The sequence below is a fragment of the Leucoraja erinacea genome, chromosome 48 (assembly GCF_028641065.1).
Source record: "Leucoraja erinacea ecotype New England chromosome 48, Leri_hhj_1, whole genome shotgun sequence".
Classification (NCBI taxonomy): Eukaryota; Metazoa; Chordata; class Chondrichthyes; order Rajiformes; family Rajidae; genus Leucoraja; species Leucoraja erinaceus.
The window spans coordinates 793,005-805,707 of record NC_073424.1 but is presented as its reverse complement, the minus strand read 5'-3'; the positions used below and the strand labels follow the sequence as shown (position 1 = coordinate 805,707).

Below are 12,703 nucleotides of genomic sequence, written 5' to 3'. Positions count from 1 at the left end.
TCGCGAGTGTGAATTTCAGACAGCGCTCCCCCGCTTTCCCTGGCCCCCGCCTTTGCCATGTGTGTGTGTGTGTGTGTGTTTGTGCGTGCGTGTGTGTGTGTGTGTGCGTGTGTGTGTGCGTGTGCGTGCGTGTGTGTGTGCGTGCGTGTGCGCAGTCAGTCGATCCGGCTCGCGGTTTCATCCCTGACGGTCGATCCAGCTCGAGGTTTTTCAGGCGAGTGCCCTCGAGCTTGAAGGCCGAAGACACTCGCTGAAAAGTCGCGATAGTGGGATAGGCCCTTTAGCTTATATGCGTGCCCCTTCTTCAGTCTGCGTCCTTCCCTTGATGCGGTGCCCTGCCCCCATCCAGGCCCACGAGCAGTTTTGAAAGAGGAGCACGGCTTGTGGCTGCCATCTGCTTCTCAGAACTGCGCAGCGATGCCAAGTTCATGAGCCTCGTATCGTATCCGGAAGTGGACAACATGTGTCTCAGCCGCGATGCTTCTGTGACAACGAGTTGGATCATGGACAGGGAGCTGCTGCAACTCACGCTGTGTGTTAACAGCAGTCGTCAGCATGTGGGGGGGGAAGGGGGGACTTGACAGGGATGAAGATTTAGTTGTAGACAAAAGTGCTGGAGAAACTCCGCGGGTGCAGCAGCATCTATGGAGCGAAGGAAACGTTGCCTATTTCCTTCGCTCCATAGATGCTGCTGCACCCAGCGGAGTTTCTCCAGCACCAGCACTTTTGTCTACCTTTGATTTTCCAGCATCTGCAGTTCCTTCTTAAACAGAAAGATTTAATGCCATGAAGGCACAGGGTCATATAGCGCGGAAACAGGTCCCAGCGGCCCAACTTGCCCACACGGACCAACGTACTCTGTTGTCCAGCTGGAATGGGTACAGAGAAGATATACGAGGATGTTGACAGGACTCGAGGGTGTGGGCTCTAGGGAGAGGTTGAGTAGGCTGGGACTCTATTCCTTGGAGTGTAGGAGGATGAGGGGTGATCTTACAGAGGTGTACAAAATCATGAGAGGAATAGATCGGGTAGACGCTCAGTGTCTCTTGCACAGAGTAGGGGAATCGAGGGCCAGAGGACATAGGTTCAAGGTGAAGGCGGAAAGATTTAACGGGAATCTGAGGGGTAACTTTTTCACACAAAGGGTGGTAGGTGTATGGAACAAGCTGCCAGAGGAGGTAGTTGAGGCAGGGACTATCCCAACTTTTAAGAAACAGTTAGACAGGTACATGAATAGGACAGGTTTGGAGGGATATGGACCAAATACGGGCAGGTGGGACTAGTGTAGCTGGGACATGTTGGCCGGTGTGGGCAAGTTGGGCCGGAGGGCCTGTCTCCACGCTGTATCGCTCTATGACTCTATCTACACCAGTCTCACCAGCCCGTGTTTGGCCCACATCCCTCTAGACAATAGACAATAGGTGCAGGGGTAGGCCATTCGGCCCTTCGAGCCAGCACCGCTAAACCTGTCCTATCCATGTACCAGAGTGGTGTGGGTCTTTGATGATACTGGCTGCCTTCTTGAGGCAGCTTTTTGTGCAGCAACCTTCGATGGTGAAAGGGGAGGTTCTTAGAATAAAGGGGAGGTCATTTAAGAATGACTTTTTCACCCAGAGAGTTGTGAATTTATGGAATTCCCTGCCACAGAGCGCAATGGAGGCCAAGTCACTGGATGGATTTAAGAGAGAGTTAGATAGAGCTCTGGAGGCTAGTGGAGTCAAGGGATATGGGGAGAAGGCAGGCACAAGGTTATTGATTGGGGACAATCAGCCATGATTACAATGGATGGCGGTGCTGGCTCAAAGGGCCGAATGGCCTCCTCCTGCACCTATTTTCTATGTTTCTATGAGCTAACGCAGGAGAGACACCAAGAAGACTTGTGTTCAGGACAACTCGGAGTGCACATGCAAGCAAAGGCAGCGATGGTTGCAGAGCTGGTAAGGTCACACAAATGGGGAACAGATGGAGGAAAAGACAAAGAAACTATTTACGGGAATCAGACGGCCATGAAGCTTGGCCAATGCTAACAGCAGTCACTTCTCACACGATGCACAACATGAGGCATCAGTCTGTCCATTACACTGGCTGAAGGAGGTCCAGTGGCCAAGACGTGAAGCTAGCACCTCATCTCATAATGTTAAGAGACTTGCCAAAGCCACAAGACACCCTTAACATAGAACGCAGAACTGTGCCGCACAGGAACATGTCCCTCAGCCCACAATGTCTGTGCCGAAGATGATGCCAAGACAAACTAATCTCATCCGCGTGCTTATTGCGATCCTTATCCCTCCATCCCCTGCTTATCAATAGACAATAGACAATAGGTGCAGGAGTTGGCCATTCGGCCCTTCGAGCCAGCACCGCCATTCACTGTGATCATGGCTGATCATCCACAATCAGTACCCCGTTCCTGCCTTCTCTCCATATCCCCTGACTCCGCTATCTTTAAGAGCCCTATCTAGCTCTCTCTTGAAAGCATCCAGAGAACCGGCCTCCACCGCCCTCTGAGGCAGAGAATTCCACAGACTCACAACTCTCTGTGAGAAAAAGTGTATCCATGTGCATTTATAAAAGACTCTTAAACACCACTATAGTCTCTGCCTCCACCACCACCACCACCACCCCTGGCAGCGCGTTCCATGCACCCTCCCACCGTCGTTGTAACCGCTTGGTATTGTATAAACCCGATCCAAGATGGCGCCTAAACCTAGCGACTCATATCCCGTATCGTCTTCCCGCTGACTCTTTAAGGGCCTGTCCCTGTTTCACGAGGTAATTCACAAATTCTCCCGAGTTTTCCCCTTGATTCAAACTCGCCAAATGTTCGTAACAAGTCCGTAGGAGGTCGTTCGAGTTCGTAGATATATCGTAGCGGCCCGCTACGCCAGCCGTAGGTACTCGTGGCATCAGGTAAGTCGGGAAGTTTTTTCCAGCCCGATAAAAAATATCCACGAGTAAAAAAATGGTGGGGATGAAAGAAATCGCAACTTTTCACTCGTAAGGAGGGCATCGAAATAGTCGTGGGAATTCGCAGACATACTCGTAGGAGTTCGTGAACATAGTCGTGGAAGTTCGTGGGATTACCACGATCTTGATTTTTTTTTTTAACGGTCCGTTAAACTCGGCAGAGGTTTTGAATTAAGTTGTGAAAGTGGGACAGGCCCTTTCGCACGCAACAAAAGCTTTTCGCTGTACCTCAGTACACGTGACAATAAACGTACACCATACTAAACCTTTGTGTGCTGGCTACAGAAGTGGATCTGCAATCACACATTACTATTGCTCAAAACTCTCAAACCCCTCCTGCAGCAGCAGCCCAACATCCGACGATAAACTACACTAAACTAAACCTCTCAGCTTAAAGCTATACCATCTCGTCTTTGGTATTTCCACCCTGGGGAAAAGGTTCTGACTGTCCCCAAAGGGCCTGTCCCACTTGGCGATTTTTTCGGAGTCATATACATGTAGCCAAAAGATTTTGAACATTTCAAAATCCAGCGGTGACAAAAATACGTTGCGAGACTCGAAAAAAAACACCGCGCATCATACGTCATCATGGCGCGTCCCCGACGTGTCACACCGCATCACGCTGCGACATTTCGGTGACCTGATATGTCAGTCAATGATGCCAGCAGACCCCCAAAAAAATCGCCAAGTGGGACAGGCTCTTAACTCTATGATCATGCTTTTGATTTCCAAGTTTAGTTTAATTTAGTTTAGCTTGGAGATACAGCATGGAATTAGGCCCTTCGGTCCACCGAGTCCGTGCCGACTGGCGATCTGCATACACTGACACTATCCTACAAACACCAGGGGCAATTTACAATTTTACAGTAGCCAATTAAACGTCAAACCTGCGTCTATGCAGTGTGGGAGGAAACCGGAGCACCCGGAGAAAACCCACGCAGGTCACGGGATGGACGGACAAACTCCGTACAGACGGCACCCAAGGTCACGATCTCTGGCGTTTTGAGGCAGCAACTCTGCTGCTGCGTCACAGTTCCGCCCTTAACTAAATTAAATTAAACTACACCTCTATATACGCCTTGTATAAGATTTGGTGAGACCGCATTTAGAGTATTGTGTTCAGTTCTGGGCACCGTGTTATAGGAAAGATGTTGTCAAGCTTGAAAGGGTTCAGAAATGATTTACGAGGATGTTGCCAGGACTAAAGGGTGTGAGCTATAGGGAGAGGTTGAGTAGGCTGGGTCTCTATTCCATGGAGCGCAGGAGGATGAGGGGAGATCATGTAGAGGTGTACAAAATCATGAGAGGAGTAAATCGGGTAGACGCACACAGTCTCTTGCCCAGAGTAGGGGAATCGAGAACCAGAGGACATAGGTTCAAGGTGAAGGAGAAAAGATTTAATAGGAATCCGAGGGGTTACTTTTTCACACAGAGGGTGGTGGGTGTATGGGACGAGCTGCCAGAGGAGGGAGCTGAGGCTGGGACTATCCTATCGTTTAAGAAACAGTTAAGAAACTTGGGCGTTATTACGTGGCAATAAACTAAAGTCAAACACTAGCGCTATCCTACACACACTAGGGATAATTTACAGATTTTACCAAAGCCAATTAACCTATAAACCTGCATGTCTTTGGTGTGTGGGAGGAAACCGGAGCACCGAGAGAAAACCCAGGCAAGTGACGGGGAGAAGACAGCACCCGTGGTCAGGATGGAACCTGGGTCCCCGGCGCTGTGAAGCAGCAACTCTACCGCTGCGCAACCTGGAGCGCATGGTCTTTGAGGGCGGCGGAAACAGGACTGGAATGGCGGTGACTCTGTGACTCTCAGCTACGCCCTCAAGTCTTTGATATTTCCACCTTGGCAAAAAATGTTCGGACTGTCTAACTCTACTGCCAAGCTTTTGATTTCCTGTCCTGAGATTGAAATAGTCAAAGAGAAATTCACATGGCAATGTGAACAATCTGCCCATCATACGCCTGAAGTCCCACAAACCCTTCCGTTAAATCCCTGGAAGACTTGGACTCCAAGACTGAGTGGCGCGGAGACTGGAAAGATGCCAACACCAACAACGGAGAGGTGATCGCAGACCCCACAGTGAAACCATCGGGATATGACCTGAATCGCAAGCAATGGCTAACCCTGAACAGAATGCGCACCCTCCATGCAAGAACAGCCCATCACCTGCATAAGTGGGGAGGGCGACAGACAGTCCTGCTTGCGACTGCGGACATCCGGACCAGACCATCCCACACATCGTGAATGACTGCGCATTGAGGCTTTTCCCTGGTAGCATCAAAGCCATTCACCAACTGATGCTGTCCTGGCCTGGATGTCTGCCCTTGGCCTACAACTTTAGGCTGTGCACGCCACACGCAAGAAGAGGACGATGGCAAGGAGTAGATGGAAAACATGTTCCCGATGTTGGGGGAGTCCAGAACCTTGGGCCACACAGTTTAAGAATAAGGAGTAAGCCATTTAGAACGGAGACGAGGAAACACTTTTTCTCACAGAGAGTTGTGAATCTGTGGAATTCTCTGCCTCAGAGGGCGGTGGGAAACTTTCAAAAGAGCGATAGGTAGGGCTCTTAAAGATAGCGGAGTCAGGGGATGTGGGGAGAAGGCAGGAACGGCGTACTGATCGGGGATGATCAGCTGAATGGCGGTGCAGGCTCGAAGGGCCGAATGGCCTACTCCTGCACCCATTGTCTATAATAAACCAATACCAATAACCGGAAGCCAATTCTGTTTTTATAAAAAAACTTGCATGAAATTCTTAACAATGTCAACAGTAACGATGTAACATAAATCACATTCCTAATTGCTTGACAATTCCAAGAGTGTCAAGTATTGTCAAATGTCTTCAAACAGAGCAATGAAATTCTTACTTGCAGCAGCGTAACAGATATATAAACATAATATTCTGTAAACACCATGCTAAACAACAAAAAAGGTTCTGTATATATACATATTAAAAAAAACAGTAATAGTGCAAATACAAAAATAATGCCCCCAAGTCTATCCAGTTCACAGCTTATTTGTAGTTCATAATTTCATAATTTCTAGGAGCAGAATTAGGCCATTCGGCCCATCAAGTCTACTCTGCCATTCAATCATGGCTGATCTATCTCTCTCCCCTGTCTTCTCCCCATAACCCGACACCCGTACTATTCAAGAACCTATCTCTGCCTTAAATATATCCATTGGCCTCCACAGCCGTCTGTGACAATGAATTCCACAGATTCACCACCCTCTGACTAAAGAAATTCCTAATTTCCTTTCTAAAGGTGCATCCTTTTATTCTGAGGTTGTGCCCTCTGGTCCTAGACTCTCCCGCTAATGGAAACATCCTCTCCACATCCGCTCTATCCAGGCAAGTCGCTATTCAGTAAGTTTCAATGGAGTCCCCCCTTCATTCTTCTAAACTCCAGTTCCTTGAAATGCTTATCATATGTTAACCCACTCATTCCTGGGATCAATCCCGTAAGCCTCCTCTGGATCCTCTCCAATGCCAGCACATCCTTCCTCAGATATGGGCCCCAAAACTGCTCACAATGGTCCAAATACAGCCTGACCAGCACCTTCTCAAGCCTCACCATTACATCCCTGTGTTTGTATTCTAGCTCTCTCATACTACCGATTCTACTTGCATATTAACTACTTAGACAATAGACAATAGATGCCATTCGGCCCTTCAAGCCAATTTGGAATCCTGCACCCGCATTCCCAAGTCTCTTTGAACCTCCGATTTTGGAATTAGACGGTTTGTCGCATTTAATAGCCTGATGGCTGTAGGGAAGAAGCTGTTCCTGAACCTGGACATTACAGTTTTCAGGCTCCTGTACCTTCTTCCCGATGGCAGGGTGAAATGAGCGCGTGGCCAGTATGATATGGGTCCCTGACGATGCTGGCTGCCTTCTTGAGGCAGCGACTCCGGTAAATCCCTTTGAGTTCAGTTTAGTTTATTGTCACGTGCACCAAGGTACAGTGAAAAGCTTTTGTTGCGTGCTATCTAGTCAGCAGAAAGACAATATATGATTACAATCGAGCCGTTACACGATAAGGGAATAACGTTCAGTGTAAGGTAAAGCCAGCAAAGTCCAGTCAAGGATAGTCCGAGGGTCACCAAAGAGGTAGGTAGTACTATTTTTCTGTGTGCTTAAGCAAAGCAAGAATGTCATTGTCCTATACAGGGACACATGACAATAAACTCACTTGAACTTGAACTTGAACTAGTAGTTCAGCACCGCTCTCTGGTTGTGGTAGGATGTTTCAGTTGCCTGATAACAGCTGGGAAGAAACTGTCCCTGAATCTGGAGGTGTGCGTTTTCACACTTCTGTGCCTCTTGCCCGATGGGAGAGGGGAGAAGAGGGAGTGGCCGGGGTGAGACTGGTCCTTGATGATGCTGCTGGCCTTGCCGAGGCAGCGTGAGGTGTAGATGGAGTTAATGGAAGGGAGGTTGGTTTGTGTGATGGTCTGGGCTGCGTCCACAATAGGAAGGGAGGTCAGTACCCGGGCAGTGTCCAGCACTTTTTTGCAGTCTCCTTCGCTCCTAGGCATCCGAGTTGACGAACCAGGCCGTCATGCAACCAGACAACATGCACTCCACTGACAGCCACCACTGACATGACGAATGAATTGCTTTGTAGGATTATAACGTTCTTCCAAATTGGAAGGTTGTGCCGGGTATTATTCATAGTTCCAACTTACGATGGAAGAGTTACAAATATGTTTTTGCATCTTACTCAATCCCAATAAAGATCCTGTCACCAGCTGAGATTTCTCTGCTAAAATGGCATGAACAAGCAAATGTGGGGGGGAGCAGCAGCCAAATATGCACCCCCAAGTTAGAAATGTTGTCTTCTCGTTTTCCAGGGTTAGCATTAGGATCCAACATTGGATATTTTCTGATGAAAGTCCGTTCCGACTGCATTTTCTTCACACAGACGATTTTTCAGCCAATTGTCCAATTGTCCATTGGAGAGTCGGAGTTACATAAATGAACAAGCAATGTGGGGGGGAACAGCAGCCAAATATGCACCCCCAAGTTAGAAATGTTGTCTTTTCATTTTCCAGGGTTAGCATTAGGATCCAACATTGGATATTTTCTGATGAAAGTCCGTTCCGATTTTGCATTTTCTTCACACAGACGATTTTTCAGCCAATTGTCCATTGCAGAGTCGGAGTTACACAGAATAACAAAGGGGCATCTTGTCCACGCCAACCATCAGAAACGGGCGCCGCACGGACATTTTCTTATCAATAATGATTTCTCCAACTTCCAGTAACCCTTGCGTCCCCTCTCTCTCCGTCTCTCCCCCACCAAAGTTGTTGTACGGGATTCAAAGTCGACTTTTTTCGTCAAACAAAGTCTGAAGAAGGGTCTCGACCCAAAACTTCGCCCATTCCTTCACTCCAGAGATGCTGCCAGTCCAGTATTTTGTGTCTATCTTCAAAGTCGACGTGTATAGTCTCATTGTCTGTTACTCGATTTCACCTAGCCCAATGGTGCAATAATGTTGTGTTTTTGATTTTTTGTTTTTGGATTGAATTCTGTTTTTAATTTGTGTTTCTGTGATGTCCCTATTATTTATTTTATTTTGATTATATGTTTTTTATTCCTGTTACTCTCTATAAGGTGACCTTGAGATTTCTGAAAGGCGCCCAAAAATAAAATGTATTATATTATTATTAATAATGCCCTTATCATCGTTACTATTTTGCACATCTTTCATTCATTTGTTCTCTATCTCTCCACATCACCGTCTATAGCTCTCGTATATAACTTTCCCCCGACTCTCTGTCTGAAGAAGCATCTCAAGCCGAAACATCACCTATTCCTTGTCTCCAGATACTCCAGCTTCAATGCAATGCCCTTGGCAGCCAAGGAGTAGTAAAAGAAAGTTGTAAAGCAAGACTGCAACTTACCTTTTAGTCTTCATCTGTTCTCGTAACTTGCTGTACATCTCCAGAACTGAGGGGGAGAAGAAGGACAAAGATCACACACTGTCATCAGTACCTGTTTAGTTTAGACAATAGACATAGGCGCAGGAGTAGGTCAATCGGCCCTTCGAGCCAGCACCGCCATTCAATGTGATCATGGCTGATCATCCCCAATCAGTACCCCGTTCCTGCCTTCTCCCCCATATCCCCTGACTCCGCTATCTTTAAGAGCCCTATCTAGCTCTCTCTTGAAAGCATCCAGAGAACTGGCCTCCACCGCCCTCTGAGGCAGAGAATTCCACAGACTCACCACTCTCTCTGTGAAAAAGTGTTTCCTCATCTCTGTCTAAATGGCTTACCCCTTATTCTTAAACTGTGGCCCCTGGTTCTGGACTCCCCCAACATCGGGAACATGTTTCCTGCCTCTAGCGTGACCAAACCCTTAAAAATCTTATATGTTTCAATGAGATTCCTTCTCATCCTTCTAAATTCCATAGTGTACAAGTCCAGCTGCTCCATTCTCTCAGCATATGACAGTCCCGCTCTAGTTTGGAGATCAGGGTGGAAACTGGCCCTCTGGCCCACCGAGTCTGCACCGACCAGCGACCCCCGCACATTAACACAACTCTACACACACTAGGGACAGTTTTTACATTTATACCAAGATATTCAACTTGCAAACCTGTACGTCTTTGGAGCATGGAAGGAAACCAAAGTTCTCGGAGAAAACCAACGCAGGTCACAGGAAGAACGTACAAACTGCATGCAGACAGCACCCGTAGTCAGGATGGAACCCGGGTCTCTGCTGCTGTGAGGCAGCAACTCTACCGCTGCGCCACCGTGCCATTGTTTGACTGGGTCAACTACCTCCTCCGGCAGCTCGTTCCATACCCCTACCACCCTTTGTGTGGAAAAGGTTACCCCTCAGATTCCTAATAAATATTTTCCCCCTTCACCTTAAAGTTGAAGACATTCTTACCATAGAGGGAGTACAGAGAAGGTTCACCAGACTGATTCCTGGGATGTCAGGACTTTCATATGAAGAAAGACTGGATAGACTCGGCTTGTACTCGCTAGATTTTAGAAGATTGAGGGGGGGATCTTATAGAAACTTACAAAATTCTTAAGGGGTTGGACAGGCTAGATGCAGGAAGATTGTTCCTGATGTTGGGGAAGTCCAGAACAAGGGGTCACAGTTTAAGGATAAAGGGGAAATCTTTTAGGACCGAGATGAAAAAAACAATTTTCACACAGAGAGTGGTGAATCTGTGGAATTCTCTGCCACAGAAGGTAGTTGAGGCCAGTTCATTGACTATATTTAAGAGGGAGTTAGATGTGGCCCTTGTGGCTAAAGGGATCAGGGAGTATGGAGAGAAGGCAGGTACAGGATACTGAGTTGGATGATCAGCCATGATCATATCGAAGGGCCGAATGGCCTACTCCTGCACCTATTTTCTATGTTTCTATGTTAAACCTATGTCCTCATGTTTCACACATTAACTGCCCTTATTTTGACAATTAATAGAATACAATACGTTTATTCTCTTACATTTACATTTACATACGTTTACATACGTTTACATACATTTACATACATTTACATACGTAAACATACGTTTACACTCTTGACTCCCTTCAAATCTGTCACTGGGTTATGAAACGCAGAGAGCTGCCTCCCTCAAAGAATATTTACAATTCCACTTTGGGAACTAGATTTTCATTGCCAGATTTCTCGCTCGGTCTTCAGCTGCGAGTGATAAATAGGTGGCCTGAGATGGAGGTGAATCATTCATCTCACAGTGTCACATGCGATTCATCAGCGGCCTGCCAACACCTTTGCTGCCCCCCCCCCCCCCCCCCTGCACACTTCACCCAGCTGCTAAACTCGTCAGTGCACTCACGCCCCAGAGCTGCTGTCAGCGCACGCTAACAAATTGATCTGGGCTTGGGGTCGCAATGTTTTTTGTGCCAAGCTCGAGTCTGAATGGCGGTCGGCGTTGATTCAGATCATCGAAGCTGGATGCCTGTTTTGTTTCTCTGAGGCACTTGACAACTTTAGTTTTTAGTTTTAGTTTTCCAGATACAGCGCGGAAACATCGACCCTTCGGCCCACCCAGTTCCGTACCGACCCACAACACTAACACTAGGGACAATTTACACTTACACCAAACCAAGTAACCTACAAAGCTGCACGTCTTTGGAGCGTGGGAGCAAACCGAAGATCTCGGAGAAAACCCACGCAGGTCACGGGAAGAAAACGTGCAAACTCCGTACTGACAGCACCCGTAGCCAGGATCGAACCCGGGTCTCTGGCGCTGTGAGGCAGCAACTCCACTGCTGCGCCACCCTTGGTGGGAAAAACAGAACAAGATCCCACGGTGGCGCAGCGGTAGAGTAGATATCATGTATCTAAGGCCTGTATCATAGACTGTGGACGGCTCGATTGTAATCATGTATTGTCTTTCCGCTGACTGGTTAGCACTGTACCTCGGTACATGCGAGAATAACATTTAAAAAAACAAGTCTGTGTGACTGAGGCCCACAGAGTGGAGTACAGTTAAGATCCATTGCGGGTTTGTGTGAGTAACGTGTGGAAGACAGTGAAATCTGCACCATAGCCGTACATATGGAGTTTGTACATTCTCCATGTGACTATGTGGGTTTCCTCCCACACTCCAAAGATTTACAGGTTTATAGGTTAATTGGCTTTAGGTAAAAGAATCGTAAATTGTCCCTAGTGTGTGCAGGATAGCGCTAGTGTACGGGGTGATCGTTGGTCGGCATGGACACGGTGGGGCCGAAGAGCCTGTTTCCGCGCTGTATCGAAGACTAAAGTAAAGCATTCAAGAAACAGGATATTGCCGATGTCCTAGAATGGAAAGCCACATCTTGGTAGCAGATTAGTTTAGTTTGGTTTAGTTTAGAGATACAGCGCGGAAACAGGCCCTTCGGCCCATTGACTCAGCACTGACCAGCGATCCCCGCACACTAACACTATCCTGCACCCACTAGGGATAATTTACACTTACAGCAAGCCAATTAACCTACAAACCTGTAGGACTTTGGAGTGTGGGAGGAAACCCCGAAGATCCTGGAGAAAACCCAGGGAGAAGGTACAAACTCCATACAGACAGCGCCCGTAGTCAGGATGGAACCCGGGTCTCTGGCGTTGTAAGCACTGTACGGCAGCAACTCTGCCGCTGCGCCACCGTGCACCCTAGATGCAGTTTAGAGGGAAGATTTGAGAGTAGCAGAGAATAATGGGCCTGTCCCACATAGGCAACTGCCGGAGACTGTCAAGTTGCCAGCAGTCGCCTGAAAAACTGGCAACTGGAACGGCGACTGTCAGAGTGGAACACACACACACACACACACACACACACATCACTTCCTTCACCAGCCCGTTATGCAGGACAAGCGGGGAAACACTGTCTGAGTGAAATTCACACGGCGCAAAGCCAAGGTGACACCGCGATGAACAGGAAGGTTGGCGCTGTAATTAAGACGGCTAAAGCACAGTGTACGGTAAGCCCTTTCAAAGAGGGTGGGGAGAAGGGGGAGAGGGAGGGAGAACGAGTGGAGACAACTTTTAAGAAGCCAGAGATACAACGACTGCTTACGCCTTTTTTCGCCAATGAGCCAATGAAATCCACCGGTCAGCACCGGCTACAACCTACGAGAACCTTCAACCTCCTGGCGACCCACCTACGGCACGAGAATTCTTAGAATAAAGGGGAGGTCATTTAAGACTGAGGTGAGAAAAAACTTTTTCACCCAGAGAGTTGAGAATTTGTGG

At 47.8% G+C, this 12,703-nt stretch overlaps 1 protein-coding gene across 1 annotated transcript in view; it reads right to left on the bottom strand.

The window, feature by feature from the left end:
- LOC129715027 (exocyst complex component 6B-like) overlaps nt 1–12,703 on the bottom strand; it is a 274,298-nt gene that overhangs the window by 174,537 nt on the left and 87,058 nt on the right. The window contains exon 5 of the mRNA XM_055664851.1: nt 8,893–8,938. Within this exon, the coding sequence (XP_055520826.1) occupies nt 8,893–8,938 (46 nt within the window). The remainder of the gene's footprint in view (nt 1–8,892; nt 8,939–12,703) is intronic.